General features: G+C 37.1%; 6 protein-coding genes across 8 annotated transcripts; 4 read left to right on the top strand and 2 right to left on the bottom strand.

The window, feature by feature from the left end:
- Positions 1–2,581: 2,581 nt before the first annotated feature.
- LOC143622793 (histone H2B.8-like) lies at positions 2,582–2,941 on the bottom strand. The gene has a single exon (XM_077093842.1). It carries the CDS (start codon positions 2,939–2,941, stop codon positions 2,657–2,659), a length of 285 nt encoding a protein of 94 aa, XP_076949957.1. The 3' UTR covers positions 2,582–2,656.
- A 4,066-nt stretch (positions 2,942–7,007) lies between these two features.
- On the bottom strand, positions 7,008–11,092 carry LOC143622791 (uncharacterized). Of its 3 annotated transcripts, none has more exons than XM_077093841.1 (3): positions 10,626–11,092; positions 8,354–8,633; positions 7,008–7,532 (listed from the first exon to the last, which is right to left on the bottom strand). In XM_077093841.1, exons 2-3 carry the CDS (start codon positions 8,603–8,605, stop codon positions 7,293–7,295), a joined length of 492 nt encoding a protein of 163 aa, XP_076949956.1. In that variant the 5' UTR covers positions 8,606–8,633; positions 10,626–11,092; the 3' UTR covers positions 7,008–7,292. The 3 variants fall into 3 exon arrangements, with proteins under 3 accessions (XP_076949956.1, XP_076949954.1, XP_076949955.1); XM_077093839.1 differs by having other exon boundaries at positions 8,354–8,618; XM_077093840.1 differs by lacking the exon at positions 10,626–11,092 and having other exon boundaries at positions 8,354–8,659.
- A 1,705-nt stretch (positions 11,093–12,797) lies between these two features.
- On the top strand, positions 12,798–14,204 carry LOC143622874 (F-box/kelch-repeat protein At3g23880-like). The gene has a single exon (XM_077093898.1). The coding sequence runs from the start codon at positions 12,867–12,869 to the stop codon at positions 14,202–14,204; it is 1,338 nt and encodes a 445-aa protein (XP_076950013.1). The 5' UTR covers positions 12,798–12,866.
- Positions 14,205–15,721: 1,517 nt separating this feature from the next.
- LOC143622873 (F-box protein CPR1-like) lies at positions 15,722–16,859 on the top strand. The gene is given in 2 exon segments (XM_077093897.1): positions 15,722–16,013; positions 16,210–16,859. Coding segments are annotated over 2 exon segments (942 nt in total).
- A 1,943-nt stretch (positions 16,860–18,802) lies between these two features.
- Positions 18,803–21,547, top strand: LOC143622949 (uncharacterized). Its single transcript, XM_077093961.1, has one exon. The coding sequence runs from the start codon at positions 19,134–19,136 to the stop codon at positions 21,387–21,389; it is 2,256 nt and encodes a 751-aa protein (XP_076950076.1). The 5' UTR covers positions 18,803–19,133; the 3' UTR covers positions 21,390–21,547.
- Positions 21,548–23,704: 2,157 nt separating this feature from the next.
- On the top strand, positions 23,705–26,284 carry LOC143622948 (putative ADP-ribosylation factor GTPase-activating protein AGD6). The gene is made up of 4 exons (XM_077093960.1): positions 23,705–24,143; positions 24,397–24,854; positions 25,471–25,560; positions 25,631–26,284. Exons 1-4 carry the CDS (start codon positions 23,795–23,797, stop codon positions 26,129–26,131), a joined length of 1,398 nt encoding a protein of 465 aa, XP_076950075.1. The 5' UTR covers positions 23,705–23,794; the 3' UTR covers positions 26,132–26,284.
- The last annotated feature ends 242 nt before the right edge of the window (positions 26,285–26,526 follow it).

Below are 26,526 nucleotides of genomic sequence, written 5' to 3'. Positions count from 1 at the left end.
CCATCTCTGACGCATGTCAGCACCAACCAACCACGTACATGGACGATTCATTTCAACCAAAAGGATAGAATTTCGCGCAACGATGAGAAATAAAAAAGGAAAAGACAAACCCTATTAAAAGAGAACTATTAAGTCTAATATCTATCTTACCTCGCTCGCGCGAGACAAGACAAACATTAGACTGGGGGGGCTTGAAGAGGTATGTACCCGCCTTAACATCGAGCGGGGCGGGTCAACCCACAAGATATAGACGAGGCTTGAAATCAAGATATCATGAAGGCACAAAGCCAAAACCTATGCGCATGGCGCATATCACATATGCTCACGCATATCACATATGCTCACGCATCACATATGCTCACGCATATCACATATGCTCACGCATCACATATGCTCACGCGTATCACATGCTCACGCACCATATATGCTCACGCATATCACATCTGCGCGTGGCGCATCTGCGCGTGGCGCATATCACATGCTCACGCATCATATATGCTCACGCATATCACATCTGCGCGTGGCGCATATTACATATGCTGGCGCATATCACATCTGCGCATGAAACATCTGCGCGTGAGAATAAAGAGAAGACCTCGCGCATCCTCAGGATAGGCGCATATCACACGTGCACATAATCAACCTCGTCCTTATCCAAATCAGGATAAGGACAACCTTGATTGTGCTCGTCAGACAACCTTCCAGAAGGTATCCTTTAAGGAATAAGAATATGCTGATGTTGACAGCTGCCAATGAAAGGTGGACAACTCAGCAAAACCCATGTGCTACCACGTGATTGCACATGGGTCAGGTGAAATACCTGGGTCAGAGAATAATCAATGAAAAAGCACCAGGTGTCCTAAGGACACGTGGCGCAAAGCAACAGGAGGAGGCCAAAAAGGCCCTAATGGGATCTGAGCCCAATCATTGGAAACCCTAACACTATAAATACCACACCACCTCCACAAGGGGAGGTAAGCAAGAAAATACATTCCAATTCCTTACTCACTCTCAGATTATTATTATCTTCTCCTACAATCTCTTATTCTCACACCGGAGGGTTACCCCAAAGAGGACCCCTCTGTCCCTTTCTGAGGGGTAAGTTCACGGTGCTGCTCGTTTTGTAGGTGGAAGAATTCATACTCCAGAGAACCATCGGTGAAATAGCATACTCATACCCGAGGAAAGTTGATCGTCTACCAGTGAGCCGATCCACGTTTCTTCAGCTATCTATTTATACCAAGATTCCTCCTTCATCACCTAAACCTCTAATCCCGATAAACACTAAGAAACCCGACTTAACTTACCATTTAACACTCCCGATGAAAATAACTCAAATGTCTCTGTATTTAAATCAACATCATAAATCTCCTAACCAACAAGCAAATACACATGACTATTCATAAACACACCATCAGCACGAGTCTGATACACAAATGACAAATCCCATTTGCTGAACACGGTAAAGTGTTTGTCCCAAAACTCTCCATGCGACCGTAATGAGTTTTAACCCTTGGAATAACTGCATTTGCATATTCGTATGACTATATTCCCCAGCCGAGAGTCCAAAACCATAAAATATGGGGCACGAAACCAACTGTGGTCAATGGAGGTTCATATACTCTTCCAAGTTCCAACACATGGTTTAATGTTTTGAAACCCGGACCGGTTGAACCAGGACCCAGTGTGTCAAGCGGTCCGGCCGGTTCGCACTATAAAACCCGTTTTCTAAATATCCGGACGGGTTATAATCGGACCGGGGTGAACCAGATTCCGAAAACCATTTGAACCGGACGAAGATGTAAGTTGGTCGTGGACTGTGATAGAAAATTTTTACATAGGCCAAAAATCAAATCCAAGGATCAAACCATGAAAGTGCATTTAACAACTGCATTGAAGGATATTTGTGTCTGAACTAATTAAATAACTCATATACACTCATAATATAAAGAATATTTTCCGTTCTTTGAAATAATATTTATTACTACACGTATGCATACAAATAAAAATATATGTATTTATAACAAAAACTTATATATACGACATCATCCAGGTCAAACACTAATCCGCCTCCCGGGTCTGAAAATATTAGTTTAATATGCAATAGCAGTCGCTGACTCGCTGGACGCCAATATGAGATCAACCCGTTTAAAGGGCCCACTTGAAACAATGTATTTTGAACCTTCCAAAAAATGTTTATGGGTTTATTTGCTAAGTCAAATTATTTGTATGCTTTAAAAATAGTCCAAATAGCTATCCAGTATTGAACTTGATAATATACAGTTTGGACTTGAGTCGATTAAAAAATTTGAGCTTAGCATTTAGAGTCGAGTCCAAACCACAATACATCAAGTTCAATGGCACACGCACCTTGCCTTTTTAGGTAGCTTTCTCTGAAACATAATACCACAAACCCTAAAATCCAAATTCACGTATTAATATTAAGAATATGAAAACGTCGATTAAAATGTAAACCAAAACCAAAATGTATTATCAATCAATTATACGATCCAAGATCCAAATCTCAAACACCAAAACACCAATCAACATCAACAAATATCATATCATAACCAATCCAATAAACCCAGATCCAGATCTAAGAGCTTGTAAACTTGGTAACCGCCTTAGTCCCTTCAGAAACCGCATGCTTAGCCAACTAACCAGGCAACACGAGTCTCACCGCCGTCTGGATCTCACGAGAAGTAATCGTGGGCTTCTTGTTATACCTCGCCAGCCGAGATGACTCCTGCGCGAGTTTCTCAAATATGTCGTTGATGAAACTGTTCATGATACCCATAGCTTTACCTGATATCCCGATATCGGGGTGCACTTGTTTCAGTACCTTGAAGAGGTAGATCTTGTAGGTTTCAGTGCTCTTTTTTATCTTCTTTTCGATGGTGGATTCTTTTGGCAGTTTTTTTTCGGCTTTGGTTGGTGCCATTTTGTTAGGGTTTGTATTGAGTGATTGAAATGAGGTTGTGGGTGGTGAAATGAAGGTGGTGAGGGTTTGGTTTATATTGGAATTGGGGGTTGGTTCTGATTGGTTGATGGTGGTATCACTCGGATTGTTGACTTGGTATATTTACACGTGTACTTTTTTAATTGTTTCTTTGTTTTTATACTGTCTTGTTATTGGTGTCACACCCTCAAAATCCACTAACGGAGTTTTACCGTCAGAGGGTGTGAACTAACAGGATCGGAATCATCAGTTATAATCAAACCATAAAAACGTTTAAATGAAAATAAGTGCGGAAGCGTAAAACCATAGAAACAACGTTACGTCACGCAGGACGATTTAAAACCAAGGATAACAGTTAAAAGTAAGTTTGCATAGTTAAAAGTTTATCAAGCAATGCATGTTCCTAAACCGCGCGCCCGCCTCGGCTACCTGAGAATAACATACTAAAAGTGTCAACACAAGGTTGGTGAGTTCACAAGTTATATAAAAATAAATCGTTTAGCGTTTTGCGTTCAGCGTTACAGCGTTACAGCGTTTTGCGTTACAGCGTTACAGCGTTTTGCGTTACCAGATAGTGTTATGTCAAATTATATATCGATAGGTAGCTAGTCTATACAACAAGTATTACTAAGTGTTCGACACCGAAGCTGACTCGTTTATTAAGTGCCTTGTCACCAGGTCCTCCAGACCATGGTACGTGTTAGCCAAAATTACACCCGCTCGACCTCCAGTCGAGTTTAGCGTTGGGTGGGGTTTGTCAAACCCAGTAGTACTACTCAACAGTGACTCGCTATTCAAAATATTAACCGGTTCAATGTGTAGGACTTCAAATGTTTCGTTTGCCACTTAGCCTTTACAAGTGATATATAATTTATAACAAAATCTTAAATGCGTTGTGGAGTATGTTATCTCCCCCAAGTGAAAAGCGTTTGAAAACAGTTTAAAGAGGGGAAAGTGAAACTCACTGTTTGCGAAGAATTTCCCAAATTAAATCACCAAGATGCGCGTCACCGAAAAACTCTCTCTAACGTTCTAAAACAACAAAGAGATTTTTCTAAGTGTCTGAATATTATCGAGTCTCTAGACCCGGCACATAAGACCTATCCACATAATATGTTTCGTGCTTCGTTCGTGAATCGTGTGTGACTTTAACAAGTGTTTTTGTGACACATTACATGTGTAAGCAATCATATACGTGCCATGTATTCATAACGTACATTACTAGCAATTATTCCCCGTAAGGGCATTTTGGTCAAAACATAACAATTATATAGCAAGTATCATGTTTCATGCATCTTTACCCAACTCAGCAGCTAGTTTCACCGAGACAGAAATCCTACTAGAAAGATTGTACTATTTCACCGATCATAGCATCTCAATTAATTTACCAAAAATCATCACAGAAGCACATATGTCTTAGGTTTCCAGAACATATTTAATTATATTTTTATTCCACATAGTTTTCTCACAATCATCAAATCATTACAGCAAACTCATAACAGTCAAGTTCATGCGCAACAGAATGTTATTTGCAATTCCCGTTAAACGAAAAATCCAATAAATGCAAGACCACTTGGGTTAGGTTCCTAACTCAATAAGTCAACTTCCAGAAGTGGAACCAACCCAATTGGTCTCGTAGTTCATGAGATATAACATTTACAAAACAACCTAACAGCAGGTCTAACAGCTCAGCTTTGCACAACGTTTTTGTAAAATCATAAAAGTTAACTTCTACTTGTCCAAAAATTACAAATTTATACTTTATAGAAACTAGACTCAACCTAGTTTACTGTAGTACCAATAATCTCAACCAATTTTCACGTTTACACTTCGTTACAGTCACTTAAACATCATATACACATTCTGTCCAGAAACTGTTTGCATCCAAACTCAACATAATAACAATCTATGAACTATCATGCATTCATATAACCCTCTAGACTCCATAAACACCATCCATGCACATCAATTACACATTACATACAAGATTAGGATTTTTGTTTGAACTCAAATCAAAGACACAACAATCAACATGCAACAAGATTCAATCTAGTTATCAAATCATCATTCAATCAACCACAATCATATTAGCTATATACATACACAAAATCGGCAGCTTAGGGTTTGTGGTTAACCCAACAAACATCAAAATCAAGCAACAAGAATGTATAGGATGATCAATTATACCTTTCTAGCACCTAGTTCTTCAATCACAAGCTTGATTTCTTGGTTGAATGTGTGTATAAAGTGGACGGCAGCCAAGGGTTCACAAGGAAGGAGGCCGATCGGAGCTTGGGGTTATGATAATAAGTTAGGGTTAAGTTATTAAGGCTATATTTATAGACATACAAGTTACACTCAAGTCCCTCTACTTTCAATTGTTGTTTTTCTAACTTAACTAACTAGTTTACATCTTGAGTTAATGTTTATAACCATGTTATCACATAACACATAAGTCTAACACATAATTATCACATAATTACTGTTTTGACGTTTTTCGTTTATTTATCAATCGTTTGCGTCAACTCGTTTGCGTTTCGGTGCCAATCCCGAAAGACTACACATGTAGTAAGTGTTAAGCGTCATTTAAACCCTAGTTTAAATGTAATGAAGTGTGCGTTATAGATTCAATGATCTTAAGTTTGAATTGACGGAGTTGAGTTAACGGAGTTAACCTGAAATTGACGATTGTCACAATTGGTAATTTTATTGAAGCTGGTATTCAACTATTGTAGGAACTAGGAACTGTAGGAAGTCAGGCTATTTTTATATATTGTAAAGTTACATAGAGTGGTTTAACTAAAAAATAAACTTATTGTTATGCTATTGTTACGTACGTATGAGGTGTTTACCAATTTTTCATTGAAAAACATGTAATGGTTTAGCTGAAAACTTTTTTAGTCTCTTGTTTCGTTAATGCATTGGTGCTCGAAGGACATTCTTTTTGTTTGGCGCCCATTTGAAAGTGGTGAAATGATTTAACTAAAAATAAAAGGTGATGTGGAAAGGGCGTCGCCCCTCTACTTCGGGTCTAATGGTGAATCTGTTTTTAATAATAATAATGTACAATTTAAGATTTAAAAGTAATAGATTTACATATAATAGACCAATAATCACGTAAAATTAAAACACAAAAAATATATTATACTATAAATATGGAACATCTCTTCTTTTCAATTATGTATCACGTAAATATCATATCACTCTCAATTACCCTTCATTCTACACAACTCAACCAAGAAAATAAACAACTCTATGTTGTGGGCTAGCCCTCTCTCATCCCTATTTCTCGCTTTACCCGTATGGCCGTATGTATAGACGGATTTTTCACCTTCTCTCATACCCAAGTGGGTTTGATGTATAGCCCACCTGTCTCACCCTTTTCACCTTAGCTACAGGCATGCCCCAAGGACAATGGATGAAGTATGCGGTCTTTATCTTTCAAGTTCTCTCCGTATTTTGTTTGATCAATAACCGACATAATCTTTAATAGTTTTCACTTTATTGATTTGTATTTTCATAATTTAGTCTTTCGTTTTGTATGTTAATATTTTTAAATTCTTAGTTTTATATCATAAAGCTTGATACTAACCATTATTAAGGGGGTGTTTGGGGGAGCTTTTAAAATTGTTTTTTTACTTATTTGTTTTTTGAAAAGCAAAAACAACTTTTAAAAAGCTCCATTTTGAAGTTTTTGGAGTTGCTTTATCAAACACTTTTTGATTTTTAACAAACAAATAATAAATTTTAGAAGTTCACCCAAACACCCCCTAAATGTCTCAATTCTTAGTTTCTATTGATTTCAACTTTCTCTCGATATGTAGTTCCATATCATAATGTTTTTTTTTATTAATTTCTATTGATTTCAAATAAGCTTCAGTTTTCTTGTTTAACTACAAACATACAATTCAATTAAATGAGTTTCAATTTTGGTAAATGGTATATCATTTATCATGTAAAGAGATCTCTATTGAACGGTAAATAGACTATATCCGGTAAAAACGAAGATGTTTCACTTTAGTAACAAAACTATCATCGCCTCAGCAAGCTTATCCGATGCTAAAAAGTGGTTCTCCTTTTTTTAACGCTTCTCAAACTTTTAGTGGTTCTCGTTTGGAGCTTACACACACACTATACACACACACACACAAACACACATACAAATAACGATTCTATGAGTAATCTCTATCAGCAAAAGAGATTCAATTCAAAGCAAAATAGAATGGTGGCATAGCACCCATAGGTACCACTACTCCAAAACCAAGTTTCCACACCGACTGAAAGAACCATACCTGTTCTCTCCAAAACCAAGTTTCCACACTGACCGAAAGAACTAAACGCCTCCTCCTTTACCTGCCAATTTGTCTTTGTGTTTATTTCCACGTGATGACTTGCTTCCATTTTTCTGTTTGGACTTTGACTTCTTCTTGCTCTTTTGAGGCTTGTTGTTTGTTACTGCATGAGAAACTGAGGTTGGAACTGGATCATAAACTTCCGGGGCCCACTTCACAGTCCGCTTTTGAGGTGGGCCCTCTCGACTACCTTTCATTGCAGATACAGGCTTTACCGTCGGCTGCGGAAAACCAAAGCATAAACAGGGCAATAAAAAGTGTTCTTTTTTATAAAAGTGAATGCGGTAATTATGATTACAGAACAACATTATTGCACTAACAATATGAACCAATGTATAAAATAATATATCAAGTCCCTTTTCTTTATTTGACCCGTTTCTCTTTTAATTGAATCCTTTTTTTGACTTGGGCTTGCAAAAGAACCAAACAAACATGAACAGGGGCATGTTCGTGTTCGTTCGTTTAACTTAAACCAAAAGAAACAATCGAACACGAACAGCAAAACGGGCAGGGTTTTCTTGTTCATGTTCGTTTATGTTAATTTGTTAATAGTATGTAACGAATGGTTCATGAATGTAGACAAAGAAGCATAGTTGAACCTAGATGACTGAACATAAGCGCATGAACACCAATTAAAAGTAAAACGTAAACATCAATAGGTTGAGAACTTGAGACTAAGAAATTAATAAAACTAGACTAAACTATAAGAGGTGATATTTTATTTTCTTAAAAGTACAACAAATTGTAGCGGCTTACAAATTTTAATTTTAAATGAATATATAAAAGAGTGTAAATGAACGAATAAGACATGTGTTCATGTTCATTAAACACCGAACAAAAAAACCTTGTTCATGTTCACTCATTTAACAAATAAACTAACCACCCAACAAACGGTTAATGAACGATTCACTGAACGCTCGGTTGTTTCACAAACCTACTTCGACTCATTTGACAGATTTAAGGTAAAAGACAGCCCATTAAAAAATTAAGTGGTCGAACTTGCTACAACTAGTCAACTACTGCAAATAAAGGTAATGCTTACAGACAGAGGAGATGAAGAACACGAGCAAGATGAATCTATAGCTTTGTCTTTCTTTTGAAAATTATAATCATCAAATGGTGGTTTGGATCCTGGAACCTCGTATTTGTCAATATTCAGAGACTCGATTACATCATTCCCAAGTTTATTCACAGAATGATCTTCAGTGGCTGCATTGGTAGATTCAAGTGTACACAACCCATGGCTTTTGTTTACATCAATAGAGGCTGGCATGTCTATATCCATTGTCAACATATGGCAACTGAAACTGAAATGTAATAAACTGTGAATCAACAATAAACTGACAAATCACACCGTAACTGGTTGAAATTAAATATCACAGATCAATTCATGTTATCAGTTGTAACTTAAGTTGTATGAAATTTAAAGGATTCTTGTCGGATTATATAGCATTCATCAAATGACATCGTGGAGTCCATGAACTTACACATGTATGTGTTAACTGTTGGTTTTATGCAAGTTTATCAAAGTCTAAGTTAACCATATTTAACTAGAAAACGCAACGGAAGCTAGTGTTATAAAACTTGTTATGAACATACCATTATGTTAAAACTAAAAACCCGAAGCCAAGGATCAAAATTACAAGAACAAGATGCTCACAAAATGTAAATTGTACCTTCTTCTACCTTTAGAAGAACAAGTGGGTTGTTGAAGGGATGGTGGATGAATGACAAGCCTCCAAAGAAGAAGACCTCAAGAGTGTGATACCCCAAGCTATTTGTGACAACACCAAGTTGTTTTGCTAGGATTTATGAACACAAAACAAGCTCACAAAGCTCTCCTTTTTCTGCTGCTGCTGCTGCCGTGAGTTTATGGAGAGGGAGAGAGAGATTTTGAAGCTTGTAAAACACTTGAAAAAGATACCAAGAGTAGGTCAAAATTGCATGTATGTTGTATGGAGTGTTTTTAAAACAAGACATCATAACATGCAAAGGTAGCATGCAATCTAATTGGACCAAAACCTCCACCCACTTGAGGGGTGGACGGTTTCCTTTTTTTTTTTTTTTTTGTTTTGTTTTAACAATTAAAACATCTCCATCTCATACTTTATAAAACTAATTTTATAAAACATACATGCTATCTTAATTATTTAACCAATTAAATAATTAATTTATATATAAATAAATTATCCAGATAATTTATTTAAATCATCAAGTGTAATTATTTAGAAAACCAATTTTCTAATTGCGCAGTGTTCGGTATTCGTTTAAGTGATCAAATCACTAAAAAGAATACATTTGGTGTTGTCTAGCTTGTTATTGGGTATGACCCGACTTGGATCAAACACAGTTAGCCACATTAATATAAATATGTGTCTCGGGCATATGAAATTCCAACATTAACATGATTTCAGTTTTAAGCCCATTGAAAACAAATTACACATAACACAGCATGCAACTCTTTATTCAAGCCATCCAGATTATCATTATACTAATATCATCTTCAATCAACGAGTGCGCGATTCATATACTAAGAGATTAACATTCCAGCATGATATAGTAGACTAGCATTCAAGCCGTATCAACATGCACACAGGCATATATTTATCATATATGCTGAAGTGGTGTTGAATTTGTTAGTATCTATCCAACATCACACATATATACATGGTACTAAGGATAAGATTTTCAAAACGAAAATGATAAGAAAGCTGGTAGCATGACACATTGACACCAACTACTAACGAAATTTTTTGTCATGTACTTACGAATTAAGTAGTAAGAAAATCGTTACTTTTAGTGAACAAATCAATTTTAATAAACTCAAGAGTAAAATCAACCTACAGTTCCATAAATATATAGCATCTAAGAATCAACACGTAAATACCACATGTAAGACCACAAAACAAAGTTAACTCGGTTTCATGATTTTAGTAAATCAAATCAATATTGTGACTAAATACATCTATTTACAACTTCATTCATTGACCAAAAAAGCAAATATAACATGTGTAGTCGGACAGTGATTGCCTTAACTCTTAACTAACCAGATAAGTTAACACAACCACAATGCCAAAGATAATCAGTTGCTTATCATCAATTCACATAAGCCTGCACCATCTAGAAACCACACAATCGTTAAACGCAACAACTAACTCAAGTTTACTAGATCACATGTAAAACTCAAAACAATGCACTAGTAATAAAACACATAGAAAATCAGAAACTGCGAATCACATGAAGTAAATCTAACAGAAATCAACAACATAACGATTCAAAAGCGACATTAGGTCAAATACGTATCCAAAATGTACCTTCTGAGTCAAATCAAAGCTGTTTGCCCCCAAACTTCAACACAAACCTAAATCGTAACAATTCAAAACGTCCAAGGCGGTTTCCACTTATCGATCGGTCCGATTCACAGTTCCGGTATCAAACAGAGAACACAGTAATAAAAAGCGAAAAAACAATACGAAAAAGAAAAGGAATAACAGACGGTGTGTTAGCTAAGATTACCACGACGATCGCCATTTTCGACACGAGGTTTCAAACGATGAGAAGACGAACTGATGCAACAAACGAAGGCGGTGAAATGGAGTGATGAAGGCACCATTGCTGATGCTCTTCTTCAAACCCTAACTCCTCTTATGAAACGACTACCAAAATGAAATTAAAATTAAAAACTAATCGAGTCCGATTGGACAGATGAAAGCTTGTTTGATTAACTAACTAATTAACTGATTTACGTGTGTTTGGGAATCGGAAGCATACCGAGAATAGTGAGGAGTTTACGACGGTGTGTGTGATAAACCGGGTTTTGGTCAACGGCGGATGATAGGTTGACCATACGTCAAGCTTTTTAGATTCAAAAAGGTATGTATACGCTTATACGGTATACCATAACTTTATTATACTTTTATTTATACAACACGTGTATAATCTTTTCCATGTATTATAGGAAACAAACAAAGCTTAACTGATCACATTTGTTCATTATTATCATTTTTGGATGTTTGGTGTTGATGAATTGTTAATTTGTAGAAAGGAAATCACGTTTTCAAATGATTCCTTGAATGCCCCCATTCTCTATATGCATCTTTGCCTGTCGTCAAATCAATACAATCATTAATAGTAGGGGTTGCAAAACGAGTCTTGTTTTCAACTTCTTTAAAACTTCTAACTATGTATCCAGTTTCATTTATATCAAATTCGGTCAAAACATGCCAAATAACGAAATACCCTTGTATTTATCTCCATCGAAAAGCAACATATTCCAGCATATTTAGATGGATGTAAACTAAACTAGATGCATACTCGCGTAGCCTTGCCTAAATGAAAAAGTTTAATACTTGGTGGCTTCCACATACATTATCTCTTAGTTCTTATAAAAAAATGCTAAATATATGTGATATAATGACCATAATGATCTAACTGCGGTTTTCATTCACGTGGTTGTCTAAATCTGCAGTTTTAGTCTAATAGTTTCAAATGTTTGATTGTCGTCCATGTGTTTCATTTTGCTTCCAATTAAATTTGACCCACTAACCCCGTTAGGTATGATCGTTAAACCCATTAGCGTGCCACTCACGCGAGAGACAATTTTTTCTACCCCCCCCCCACACACACACAAATATACCTCAGCCCCTCACGTGAGGGGGGGGGGGGGGTTGTGAATTAGGGTTTGGCTTTATTTGGGTAGAAAAAAGGACAAAACTGACCCTCACGTGAGGGGCACGCTGATGGGTTTGACGAACACACTTAACGGGGTTAGTGGGGTTGGGTTTAATTGCAAGTGAAATGAAACCATACGGACAAAAATCGTAGATTTGAAACTATCTGACTAAAACCGCAAATTTGGACAACCACATGGACGAAAGCCGCAGTTTACTCTTAAAAGTGTTAAGTCGAAGTGAACGTGTTTTCTCTACGCAGTGTTGCATATCATCAACGGTTGTGCAACTTCCAGTTCAATTGTGTCTGTTTAATCGCAATTATGGGATTTTATTTTGATCGATTGCTTACATACATTTCTAGTCTCTTGATTAATTCAACCTTGCCAATAATGGGATAGTTTGGATTAACATATCGGATTGAATTACATAACCAGAATTTTTATTGATCAAGAATCATGCTTATTAGTTACTAATGGAGGGATTAAAATTAATATTTCTTGGTAGTCAACCAGTTTATGAACCGGACATAACCAACTTAAATATTTAAAATTAATATTTCTTGGTAGTCAACCAGTTTATGAACCGGACATAACCAACTTAAATATTTACTATCCTATCCTAGGTTACACAATAATAATAATACAATTAAGTTCAATCCAAACTTAGGATAAAACTCATAAGAATTTCTAAACTTAGGTTGAATCAAATATTAATCCAAAATCATCCATTATTTATTGCATACGACAACCACCAAACTTTAGCAAGTGGAATCCTTGTAGCCATTTACACTTTACAGACAAGCATAAGTACTTAGTACTTACAAAGCCTTACATATTACTTCCAGTTTGATCTGCATATTCACAACCATATCAAATCCTAGTTATGTCTTCTCGACATGATCACGGATCATCGATAGACGACGTGTTACCTTCAAGTCTGATGTTTGACATTTTCTCAAGACTTACTGTAAAATCAATCATGTTGTGCAAGTGCGTGTGCAAAAACTGGCGTGATCTTGTTTCCGATCCGTACTTCGCTCATCTTCATTTGTCGAGATCACGTGAGGCTCTAATAATTCACGAGATCGCGTATCAAGATTTGAATAAAAATCGGCCAGGAAGTTTAGAGTGGGTAGAGTGGGCCGATTACCTCCCTTATCGACACAAGAGCCTTAATCTTAACCTTTGTGCTTCTCTAGATGGTACCTCGATAATTCGAGTAGGCTCCGTGAATGGTTTGGTCTCCTGTCAACGACCGGATGATCTTGTTTGCGTATTTAACCCCGTCTTGGAAGAATATATCACCCTTTCTAGACTGATTTCAGATTTGCGGCCACGGTTTTATGGTTTTGGAGTTTCAGCTGCCGGGGAGTATAAAATGATACGGATTTGCAGTCATAGAGTATCCGTAGATCCATTGGAACACGAGGTTAAAGTTAATGTGTACACCCTTGGTACGTTCCATTGGAGAGCTTTGGGTCGAACCGCTTACCAACTAACTGGGTATGTGGAACTTGATCAATATCCACATGCTCCAATGTCTGGTGTATTTGTGAATAGTCATGTGTATTTTCTTCTTGGTAAGGATATTTATGATGTTGATCTGAATATGGAGACATTTGAGTTATTTCGGTCACCTCCAGGTGCGGGTCCCAGAGAGGGAAATGAGGGAGAATCAAAGCATATGTTGGGGGTACTAAAAGGTAGATTAAGTCGAGTGTCTTGGTGTTTTTCGCAATTAGAGGTTTGGGTGATGAAGGAGGGATCTTGGTATAAAGAGATAGCTATCAAAGATGCAATTGTAAGGTTTAAACTTGGACCACAAGGGGTGAGACCCTTGTGTCTCGTGGATGGTTTAAATGGTGCTAGTATTTTTATGTTATATGATCATAGTACATCAAGACTGATGGCATATTGTCTTAACACAAATACTGTTCTATACCTGGAATTGCGGGGTTGCTTCCATAGTTTGATTACTTATCGTCCTAGCTTTATTAAACTCGACAACTTTGGATCATGGAAGGGAGCTCATAAGGTGTATGACAACAGGGTAAGGAAAAAAATCTACCTATTGACATTGTTGTTTTTTCTTCTATATGTTAGTAACATAACAAGTCAAGTATTAGTATATATGGGTCAAAACAGTTACGGGTCATCAACCGCGACATCTCTTCTAAGGAGTTGCTGTAGGTGCCGGATCATTATGTATAAATGTGTGTAGTGTGTGATCTGTATCAGATTTACAATACAAAAGATTATTATTACTCTTTTTGTTATTATTATTATTTTATGTTGCTTTGTTCCAAAATTTTGTACATAGTTGCTGCAAATACTTCCACTAACCTGCAAGAATCTTTATACAAAGATGCGCTTGTTCTTCAAGCATCTAATTGGCAACATATATAACATTGTGCCTCTTACTCTCAAACTTGTTTATAACATTGTTAGCTTGTAACATATTTATCAATTGTTAGCTTGTTACTTTGTTACCACTCTTTAATGGCTTTGGGTCCAACCCAATCAAACTATACATGAAATATTAACATTGGCAACATATATAACATTGTTAGCTTGTAACAAATTTATCAATTGTTAGCTTGTTACTTTGTTACCACTCTTTAATGGCTTTGGGTCCAACCCAATCAAACTATACATGAAATATTACAAGCCAAAACTGCATGATTCCATTTAAAAATAACCCAAAATTACATGATTCCATACTAAAAAATAATTCAAAAATCAATAATACAAAAGCGCTCGATTTTTAAACAAAGTTCTTTTTAAAATAAAAGCGTGCGATAGGTTTAGGACATCGAAGTGTTGTCGCCATCACAATTGATGTTCTCAGCTTACTAGTTTTAGTTTTAATTGTTAGATTAAAATTCATTTTCAAAAATTATGGGCTACAAAATATAAAAAATTTCTAGGTCTTAAAACTGATTTGCCGGTTTAAATTAAAATTTTAGAAGAAAAACCTAAAATTTTAGAAAAAAAACCGTCGGTACTTTGTTCTAGCAAATAGCTCAAAGTGCCAACCTATTGTGCGCAACCCAGTATTACTGGTTCAACCAACCTTTTGAAAACATTGTTCAATTGAAATGAGCTCTTTATTATTATATTACTATTTATTTTCTTAAAACTTCTTAGTCTTATTAATTTTGGTTGGATTGGGGCAACATGACTCTCCAAATTTTGAGAGTGTGGTGGCCTAACACACAAAAAAGTTGACATTAATTTCAAAAAAAAAGGGAGACAAGTATAAGTATGTATGGGTCAAAACATTATGGGTCATCAACCGACAACCGCTACATCTCTTCTAAAGAGTTGCAAACTTGCAATGGTTGGTAGCTAGGTACCGGATCATTATGTATAAATGTGTGTAGCATGTAATCTGGATAAATAGTGTGTATTGTATCAGATTTATAATGCAAAAAATTGTTCTAATTAAAATTTTATTTTAAGTTGTTTGGCTCCAAAATTTTGCGCATCGTTGCTAGCTGAAAATACTACCACTAATATGCAAGAACCTTTATCCAAAGATGTGCTTATTTTTCAAACCTCTAATTGGCAACATAACAGTTAGTTTGTTACATTGTTACCAACTCTTAATCGGCTTGGGTCCAGCCCAATCAAACTATACATAAAAGATTACAAGCCCTGGCTAACAGCACAAATTCATGATTCAATACCCTTCAAACGCTAGTAGTCACGTTAAATACGTCTTCTAAATCATCCCGGATGGAAGAAGTATTACCTTCAAGTCTAATGTTGGACATTTTTTCAAGACTTCCGGTGAAATCAATCATGTTTTGCAAGTGCGTGTCCAAAAGTTGGCATGATCTTGCTTCCGATCCTTACTTTGTCCACCTTCACCTGTCTAGATCGCGTGAGGCTCTAATGCTTGACGATTCCGTGCTTCAAGATCTCAAAATTCGGCCAGGAGGATGTTTAGCATGGGTGGAGATCCAACACGAAGAAGCCGTAGCCTATTATCCCACCTGCCTTGTCAAGAGGATTGATATTAACAATTGTACGTGCTCCTCCTCTGCATGGTTCTTCCTTCATAGCTCAAGTGGGCTCCGTCAACGGTTTGGTGGCTTGTTGTTCACATGATGATTCCATTCACATATTCAATCCTGTCTACGAAGTATATATCACCCTCCCTGAACCGCGTTTTAATTGGAAGCCATTGTTTTACTTTTATCGTTTTGGTGTTTCAAAAGCAGGCGAATACAAAGTGGTACGGGTTTGCTGTCGTAAAGTGTCCGTGGATCACGTCGTTGAAGTAGACGTGTACACCCTTGGTACGGTTCATTGGAGAGTTGTAGGACAGATTACTTTGATTGAGCAAGTGGTACCTTATATATGGTATTATAGTCCACATGCTGGCGTGTTTCTGAATAGTCATGTGTATTTCCTTCTTGGTAATTAAGGAAGTATATGATTTTGATTTGTAAAGGAGACATTTGAGTTGTTTCCGTCCCCTCCGGCCATAGAGGGACACGAGCAAGAATCAAAGCATAAGTTGGGGGTACTAAAAGGTAGGTTAAGTCGGCTTTCTTGGTGTTCGTCACGATTAGAGGTTTGGATGGTGAATGAGGAATCTTGGTGTAAAGAGATAGCTATCCAAGATGAAGTATTAGGGTGTATTCTTCGTGGGCGGCCGTTGTGTCTCATGGGTGGTTTAAACGGAGCTAGTATATTTATAGTTCAAGGTCCACCTGTGGCATATTGTCTCAACACAAATACTATTAAAAGCCTGACGTTGAGCCTTCATTACCCAGGTAGGTGGATGACTTATCGTCCTAGCTTTGTTAAACACGACAACTTTGGACCTGATAAAGTTCATAAGGTGAATGGCAAAAGGGTAAGATAAAAAGTTTCTACCATTGACAGTGTTGTGTTTTCTCCTTCATATTTTTATATTGTGCAATTAACAACACATTAAGTACTTTAGATTGTTGTAAGTTTGGCTACAAGTAGAAATGTGAAAAATGATTCATGAAACTGGTTCCGAACCTACCAGACATGTTGACATCGGTTCCTATTTGTTTCCAAGAAACTGGTTTGGAACCGGGCATTTTAGAACTGACTATAGTGGAACTGGTTGTAGCCGTGTGTGTTCTATTAGCCGTCGTATAAAGGATTTTTAGCCTTATTTTTACCGTTTTTTTAAACCATCTCCCCCAATATGTACTACAAATAGGCACCGGATGTTTTGGATTGATTAAATCATGTGTAGTGGTAAAGCCCCAAACTTGGACGTTTTGCTACATGTGACTTCCTAGTCAACAATCCAGATTTTGTATAAAGTGGTGTAGTGATATAAAGCCCTTGCAATCATTACCCATGAATTAATTAACTTTTATAATATAATATTGATTCGTCGGATTTATTGGGGGGAAAATGGTTGGTAAGATTGTTACACACCGGCGCTTTGCGCAAAACGCCCATCACCAAGAAACACCCCAAAGTGCCCCGGAGGCGGTGTACCCCGACGCTTTGGGGCGCTTTCCCCATGCCAAAACGCCCACAACGGTCGGTCTCACAACTCAAAAAAAAACGTTCTTTACTCTCTTAAACACCACATGTGTCGGCTCTTCATCAAGTAACACCATTATGTAACTTCTTCCTATGACGAGAAACCTGACTATTTGGTCCCATTTTGATTTAGCCATAGTCAAACTCGACTTTTGATTTACCCATTTTGATTCAACCACTTTGAACCATATCAAGTGAATTTCGTATATAGGGAACGGGAAGTCAAAACAATTGCAACGTTTAGTGAAAGTGTGTGAGTTGATAGTTATATCCATTGTCACTTGTAACTGTTACATAAAATGCCATCAAAATACAAACTTGCCATTGAGGTATCAAGTGCTGAAGTGCTATCAACAAGGGTGAAACATAGAAGAGACTAGGTGATCTCAACTCCACCCCCCCCCCCCCCCCCCCCGCGGGACACACACATTAACTTTTTTTTTACTCAATAATGTAAATTTACGCGTTTACTCGGAAAATTTTTATACATATCGAGTCCCTTCTCCATATAAAAGTTCGAGGTTCACATCTGGCTAGCGAAGTACAAACTTGTATTGTTTTTCATACATGCTACTAATGATACAAGCCATATAGTTGTATTGAGGTCAAAGTTGCTAACGATGACTAAAATTGACTATTAAAGTATTAAGAAAAAAAAAAGAGTAAATTATGGTATTTGTCCATGTGGTTTGTCCAAATCTGCGATTTTAGTCCAATAGTTTCAAATTTGTGATTTTTCGTTCTTGTGGTTTCATTTCACTTGCAACTAAACCCAAATTCATTAACCCCGCTAACTCTGGTCGTTAAACCCATCAGCGTGTCCCTCACGTGAGGGACACTTTTGTCTTTTTTCTCCCCAAATAAACCCAAGTTATAATTCACAAGCCCCCTCACGTGAGGGGCTGTGGTGTATTTGGGAAAAAAATGACAAAAATGGTCCTCATGTGAGGGGCACGTTGATGGTTTTAACGACCATACTTAACATGGCTAATGAATTTGGGTTTAATTGCATGTGAAATGAAACCACAAGGACGAAAATCACAAGTTTGAAATTATTGAACTAAAAATGCAGATTTGTAAAAACCATAGTTACGAAACCGCAAATCAATCAAAAATAGAAAATGAAAAGAAAAGAAAAGGGCAAGGGTAAAATTGGTAATATCATAAGTTGCAAGTTACCAAATTTAGCAATCTATTGATGCTCGTAAAAGATAGTTTATCCATTAAACATTTAAACGTCACACAAGCACTCACTTGATTCTCTCTGTAATCTTCTTTGTTCTTCCACTTGTCATATCTCATTTCTCACTTCACTGAATCATCTCGAAGATTTCATCTTTGCAGTTTTCTAATCGCTTGTCACATACCCAGGTTCGGTTTCTTCGTCTCTTTCACTTCCACTAGTCAAATTCTCGTGTAATAATCCAACAAATCAACATCAAACTCATCAAATTGGTGTTACTGATAGCGCAACTTAACTCTATGTTCAGTTTGTTGGATGGTTTTTTGTGGGCTTTGATTTATTAGACTAAAACTATACGAAACTGTAGTTGCCCGCCAGGTGTTTGTTTAAATGCCTGAATGAGTTTAAATCAATTGAATAAGTTAAATGGCCCTTTCTTCTTGTTTAAGTTGTGACCCATGGACACTACCTCAAAATCTAAACCACCCATCTGTAATTTGCTCTCCCGCAAAACCATCAAGTATCGTTTCTTTTGCATCCACTAAAGACCATGAACAACTCACTGTTTCCCCTATCGAACAACAAGTTCTCGATATTGTACGTGGTGAAAACACTGAACATGCGGTGCTTGATGCGTTTAAATGGGCTTTGAACCAACCAAGTTTTGAACCGTCTTTGAGCGTTTTTGAGGAAATGCTTAAGAAGCTTGGTGAAGTAGGTTCGGTTGATTCGATTAGGGGCGTGTTGAATGATATGAAACGGTCTTCGTGTAAGGTTTCTGAAGATACTTTCTTTATATTAATTGAAAGTTTTGCAAAGGTTGAATTGTATGACGAGGCGGTTTGTGTTTTGTTTATTATGGAAGAAGAGTTTGGAGTGAAACCGGGGATGTATAGTTATAACTTTTTACTGAATGTTCTTGTTGATGCAAACAAATTGAAGCTAGTCGAGGATGTTAACTCGTTAATGTCGAGTAAAGGAATTAAACGAGATGTTTCTACTTTTAATATCTTGATTAAAGCTCTTTGTAAAGCTCATCAAATGAGGCCGGCGGTTTTGATGATGGAAGATATGTTTACTCACGGATTAGTACCCGATGAAAAGACGTATACGACCCTGATGCATGGGTTTATCGAAGACGGGAATTTTGACGGTGCATTGAGAATCAAAGACCAAATGGTATCGGCTCAATGTCAATCGAGTAACATAACCGTCAACACTTTGGTTCATGGATTTTGCAAATTAGGTCAAGTTTCAAAAGCTTTGAGTTTTGTTCAACAAATGTCAAAGGAGGGGTTTTATCCGGACCGGTTTACATTCAACACTTTGGTTAACGGGCTATGCAAAGCAGGCCATGTGAAACATGCGTTGGAGCTTTTGGATATCATGGTTCACGATGGTTTTGATCCGGATGTGTACACGTACAACACGATTGTTTCGGGATTGTGTAAATTAGGTAAAGTTGAAGAGGCAAAAGAAATTATTAACCAAATGCTGGCACGTGACGTGTCCCCCAACACGATAACATACAACACGATAATTAGTGGTTTATGTAAGGAAAACCAAGTTGAATTAGCCTCTGAACTTGCTCTTTCTTTAACAAATAAAGGAATCACGCCCGATGTTTGCACTTTTAATACTCTAATTCAAGGTCTTTGTTTATCCAACAAATTCGAACCTGCGTTACAGATGTTTAATGAAATGAAAACTAAAGGTTGTCAACCGGATGAGTTTACTTATAACATGTTAATCGGTTATTATTGTTCTAAAAGAAAACTAGATCCCGCTTTGAATCTTTTGAAAGAAATGGAATCAAGCAATTGCCCACGAAGCGTGATAACTTATAACACGCTTATAGACGGATTTTGTAAAAACAAGAAAGTCAAAGAAGCGGGTCAAATCTTTGACAGGATGGAGCTTCACGGGGTGTCAAGAAACGTGGTTACTTACAACACGCTTATTGACGGGCTTTGTAAAAACAAACGGGCTGAAGAGGCGGTTACACTTATGGACCAGATGATAATCGAAGGATTGAAACCCGATAAATTCACTTATAATTCAATTCTTTCTCACTTTTGTAAAGCAGGTGATATTAAAAAAGCAACTGATGTTCTTCAAGTTATGGCTACAAACGGGTGCGAGCCCGATATAGTCACGTACGGAACGTTGATTCAAGGGCTATGCAAAGCGGGTAGGATAGATGTTGCTTGTAGGTTACTTAGAACCATTCAGTTAAAAAACATGGCTGTTACACCACACTCGTATAATCCCATTATTCAAACACTGTTTAAAAAGCGCGGTGTGGATGCTGCAATGGAGTTTTTTAGAGAAATGGAGTTAAAGGGTTGTCCGCCTGATGAGGTGTCATACAAGATTGTTTTAAAAGGATTGTGTTTGGGTGACGGGCCCATCGGGCAGGCGGTTGATTTTGTGTTTGAGATGAGTTCTAAAGGTTATGTACCCGAGTTTGGTTGTATATACATGCTGGCTGAAGGGCTTCTTGCCCTGCAAATGGAGGATACTTTGGTTAAGATAGTGGATCAGGTTATGAAAACTGCAAAGTTTCAAGAAAATGAAGTGAGTGTGATTATGGGTTTCCTTAAAATTCGCAAATTTGAAGACGCGTTGGGATCGTTGGATCGGTTTCTTAATATTCGGAAGCCGAAGAGAGGTTATCGGTGAGGTAAAAATGTCCAGTCTTTTTGTATCTTGTTCTGGTTTCTAATTGCTAGGTTTTTTGTTTTAGGTTATGTGACCAGTTTTGCGTGTACCATGATGTTACTTGGTAATGTGTCCTAGTTTTGTGAAATTCGAGTAATATTATGTGTTGGTGACCGGAACAGTTTCAACCGCTATCTTATTAAACAAGAGGCTGTCATTGAAGCTGAAAGTATAATGTAAGTTATGGTCAGTACTCAAGTCTCTTGCTTTCATTAAGTATTTAGGATACCTGTATGCTGAAAGGTTTAATAAAATACGACCACTGCAGTTGGCTTTCTATGTGGTGCCTTTTTACTTGCTATACCCTTGATCTCCCAAAATTTTTATTATGATACTTTCATTAATAAAGTATGACACAACATTTCATGAAGTAATTTTGGAGGCTTATAGAGCAAACATGTTCTTTAAAGTTACAAAATGATATACACATTTTAACTATTGTCATTCGAGTAGTGGGGACATCCTCTAGCAGAAATGCAAAGTTAGGTTGCATACATCAGGCCTGCCTATATTGGTCCGGCACTTCTTTAGAACCTGCGCATGCGAGAGCCTTGTGCACCAAGTTTGCCCTTTTTCTATAAGCAATCAAGAGATCGTCATATGTTGCCAAATCTAACAATGACAATACATATATGTGGGATCCGCAGTATCTGTAAAAACCGCCACAAACCTCCATAGGCGGGTCATGGGATTGTTCATTTGTTTGGTACCGATGATAGCAGTTCTTCTAATTATAGGGCATCAACCATATAAGAAAAGAAATAAAAATCTGGCTTTAGAAAACCAAAGGATGCTGTAAATAATTTATGTACCTTTTTAGTTTTAAGAATTGCTAGATTAAGAATAAAAACTAAAAGAAGAAAAAGTAGTATGAATAGAAAATAAGATTTGTCCACATTTTATATTTTATGGCTTTTGCTTTACTTTATTTCCAACTAGCAAAGTAACAAACCTATCAGCCGACATACACGGTACGCAAACCATATCAACAAAACAAGCAAGTTGGTTTGTTTGGCCATTTTGATGTCCAGATGATTTGATAATCTACTTTACTATTTATATATATACAGTTATGTATACATGTGTGATAATCATGAATCATATTTCTCAATTCTCATTATAAACCTTTTAGTATATGCTAATACTAGTTTTTGAACCCGTGTATTATACGAGATTTGCCAAATAATAAAAATAAATTAAATCCGTTATTCAATTGTGATTCTCAAAATACTAATAAATTAATTTAATGTAGATTTAATGGAAAAAAACAAACGGGTAGTTAACAAAAATTACTAAAATAGCATGGTTATAATGGAAACGTCAGGTGATTATATGCAAAAAAATTAAACAAAAAGTACTAAAGTTGCGTAATTGGTAAAACCTCAAGTATGAAAATGAAACTTTATTCAATAATGAATAAAATCCACACTATGTTATAACCCATCTGACAAAATGGTTTTAACCCATTACCCATAAATAGCTAGAATGAATGAGATTAGAGATTAGGTTTTAGGAGAAATGTAGGCTTGACACATAAGCTTCAACATTTTCTTTATATTAGTATTGTAAGATCTCCGTAAACAAAAAAAAATATAAGTTAAAAATGAATCACTGAGTTGGTAAAACCGACTTGCTTGCTGACCACCCTAACCAGTCATTTAATTTAACAGCGGCTCAAATAGGCATAAGGAGACATCTATATGCTTGATTAACTAACAAACAACACCAAGAAATTATCTATACACAGTGTACATACTGCAATCGACCAACTTTTTTTCGTAGTTTTTTTAAGTTCTTTCCAGATTTTTTTCACTTACTTTTGTCAAAGGTTGCAAAAATTGCTAGGTGGATCTTAGACGGTCGACTAGGGAGTTGGGAGTACTCGGCCTTAGTCGGAGAGTACTCGGGGATGGCTCACCGAGAACTCAGTCTAAGCGGGGATTACTCGTCGAGTACTCGACACCTAGACACGATTTTTACAACCATGCTTACTGTCTTCGGAACATTTACGATTTACTCATATTTATCCATGTATCAAACCCGTAAAACAACTTACAGAGAAAAAAAATCTAGTCAATTAAAAAGTGAGAGTTACATAATACGATTAATCAATTACATTTTTCGGTCACCTCTCTTTTCTTTACAACTTAATTGGGATAGTAATAATAATATATCCAAAATTGTAAAATTCAACTGGAAAACCCATTAAAGCAATAACAACAACAATAATAATAATAATAATAATAATAATAATAATAATAATAATAATAATCCAACCATCCACTTCACCCCTCACATATCGGTTACCTGATTCTACTCTCCACCAGATCTGCCACCCATCCCAATACAAATCCCAGATCTCCGTTATGGCGGCATCACGGCGGCTCCGAGACCTCCAATCTCAACCCGGCAACAAAGTCTGCGTCGACTGCTCTCAGAAAAACCCTCAGTGGGCCTCCGTTTCCTACGGCATCTTCATGTGCCTTGAGTGCTCCGGCAAGCACCGCGGCCTCGGTGTTCACATCTCCTTCGTCCGATCTGTCACTATGGACTCCTGGTCCGAGATCCAGCTTCGCAAAATGGAGTCCGGTGGTAACGAAACCCTTAATAAGTTTTTTTCCAAGTACGGGATCCCGAAGGAGACCGATATTGTCTCCAAGTATAATACCAACGCTGCGTCCGTGTATAGAGACCGGATCCAAGCGTTGGCGGAAGGTAGTATTGTAAATTATAGTAAATTAATTTATCTGCCCGATTGATTTATTAATTTATGTACTGTAATTTATGATATTATAGGTAAGGCATGGCGTAGTATTGTAGATTATAGTAAATTATTTTATCTGCTCGATTGATTTATTAATTTATGATATTATAGGTAAGGCATGGCGTAGTATTGTAAATTATAGTAAATTATTTTATCTGATCGATTGATTTATTAATTTCTTTAATGTAATTTATGATATTATAGGTAAGGCATGGCAGGATCCACCGGTTGTGAAGGAGAGTTCGGTTAAAACCGGGGGGAGTAAGAAGCCGCCATTGTCGGCGGCTTCTGGGGGAAGGGGTGGGAGTACGGGAGGGTGGGATAGTGATTGGGGAGATAGTGGATTTGATGAGAGGGGGTTTGGATCTCAGGATAATAATATTAGGAGGAATCAGAGTGCTGGGGATTTTAGGAATGGTGGTGGGAACGGTGGGATGCCGCCGGCTAGGTCTAGATCTACGGAGGATATATACACGCGTGCGCAGTTGGAGGCATCTGCGGCCGGGAAAGAAGGTTTTTTTGCTAGGAAGTTGGCGGAGAATGAGTCAAGGCCCGAGGGATTGCCGCCGTCTCAAGGAGGGAAGTATGTTGGGTTTGGATCGTCGCCGAATCCGGTGCCGCGACATGATGCGCAAGGAGATGTTCTTTCTACTGTTACTCAGGTACAGTACTGTTTTCAAACACTGAATCGATAATGATTGCTCTCTGTTGAATTCCTATTATCAATTTATAATAACTATTTAGAATTAAGATAGGTAATCTGATCCTATTGTTAAGGGATGCAAGTGAGCTGGGCCGCTTAAAAAGCTCGAAACAAGCTGAGCCCGAGCCTCAAATAGAGCTTTTTTAGTTGTCGAGCCCAAGTTCTAACCTTATGTATTTTTAAGTTTTACCTTTTTTTAGACTTCTATGTATTAATTTCACCCTGCATAGGTGAGCTCAAGCTGAGTTTTTGCTTGTTTAAGTTACTACATGAGCTCGTACCAAGCTTAGGCTTGTTTAAGGTTTTTCTCAAAATATATAAAGTTAAATTAAAACACATATAAATTAATTAATATTTTTAAACGAGCTGAGCCCAAGTTTGAAAAAACTACTTACAAGACTTACAAGCCGAGCGCTTGAACTTGAGCATTCATAAGTCAAAATGAGTCGAGCTCTGGCGCCACTCGTTTACACCCGTCGTCTATTGTTCGCCTGCTGATAAGTTTATTATTGTGAATAATATTAGTACAAATTAATGTTTGATTTGTCACTGACATGTTGAATGTGCTTATGCAGGGACTTGGTAAGCTATCCTTTGTTGCTGCATCTGCTGCACAGTCAGCTGCTAGTGTCGTCCAAGCTGGCACAAAGGAACTCACGACAAAGGTCTTTTGGTTTACTTAATCACACTATGGGTTTTACAACTGGTTTAACTTATACACAACTGTCTTTACAGGTCAGAGATGGTGGCTATGATTACAAGGTGAACGAGACTGTTAATGTTGTCACAGCGAAAACAACAGAAATTGGACAAAAAACTTGGGGACTCATGAAAGGTGTAATGGCATTTGCTTCACAAAAGGTTGAAGAGCTTTCAAAAGATAACCCTACATGGAACAGTGACAGTTGGCAGAGAAATGAAACACAGGGAAACGGGTCTTATCAGGAGTTCGGACGATCTAATGGGATTTCCAATTTTGCCCCTGCATCTGGTGTGAACGGTGGCGGTTCTGTTAGTTCATCAGGCAGAAATTTCAGTTCTTGGGATGATTGGGATAATGATGGGCATAATAAAAGTTCGTCCACGTCAGCGACTGCAGCCAGTAAGGGTGGTGATGACTGGGCGGGTTGGGATGATGTTAAAGATGACCCGTATGACAATTACAAGTCGGATGCTAAAACCGGAAGCCATGCTGGCAAATCGGATGGGAACTGGTCTGGGGCTGGCTTTCTTTAAGGTTAGCATATTTTTCACCCTTGAAAATTTTCATCGTTATGTAAAAGTTTATATTGTGTACAATTGTCAACAATGTGGGCTAATTGCCCAACTACAGGGGAACTTAAGTAATTGTTTTTCGGTTGGAATTTAGACTCTTGTAACAATTTGTTTTCTTGAAACTTCTATTGTGATTTTACTTTTGATATAATTTATTCTTTTAGTGTAGATCTTTATTATTGGAGTAAAATTTGGTAAGACATGTGGTCTTTTTTAGCTAGATTAAGATTATGAATCATTAGCAAAAGATGCAATATTGCAATTATACGGTGCTAATAAGGCACTTGTAAATCTTAGTTTTGATTAAGTTTGGTCTTCATGCTAAATAAATACTGCAATTAATGCCTTTGGGAACA

This window comes from Bidens hawaiensis, unplaced genomic scaffold, assembly GCF_021521415.1.
Source record: "Bidens hawaiensis isolate Kalapana, Puna unplaced genomic scaffold, B.hawaiensis_p1.1 tig00003244_1, whole genome shotgun sequence".
Lineage (NCBI taxonomy): Eukaryota > Viridiplantae > Streptophyta > Magnoliopsida > Asterales > Asteraceae > Bidens > Bidens hawaiensis.
Note: the sequence above shows the minus strand (reverse complement) of the source record. Positions and strands in the feature narration are given on the sequence as shown.

Bases quoted from the DNA above. Each gene is read 5' to 3' on its own strand.
- LOC143622948 (XM_077093960.1), top strand. From the start codon at position 23,795: ATGGCGGCATCACGGCGGCTCCGAGACCTCCAATCTCAACCCGGCAAC. The intron at 24,855-25,470 runs GTACAGTACTGT...GTGCTTATGCAG, and splicing joins TTCTTTCTACTGTTACTCAG to GGACTTGGTAAGCTATCCTT. The intron at 25,561-25,630 runs GTCTTTTGGTTT...CTGTCTTTACAG, and splicing joins CAAAGGAACTCACGACAAAG to GTCAGAGATGGTGGCTATGA.
- LOC143622791 (XM_077093841.1), bottom strand. From the start codon at position 8,605: ATGTTGACAATGGATATAGACATGCCAGCCTCTATTGATGTAAACAAA. The intron at 7,533-8,353 runs GTAAGCATTACC...GGTTTTCCGCAG, and splicing joins GTTCTTCATCTCCTCTGTCT to CCGACGGTAAAGCCTGTATC.
- LOC143622874 (XM_077093898.1), top strand. From the start codon at position 12,867: ATGTCTTCTCGACATGATCACGGATCATCGATAGACGACGTGTTACCT.
- LOC143622793 (XM_077093842.1), bottom strand. From the start codon at position 2,941: ATGGCACCAACCAAAGCCGAAAAAAAACTGCCAAAAGAATCCACCATC.
- LOC143622949 (XM_077093961.1), top strand. From the start codon at position 19,134: ATGGCCCTTTCTTCTTGTTTAAGTTGTGACCCATGGACACTACCTCAA.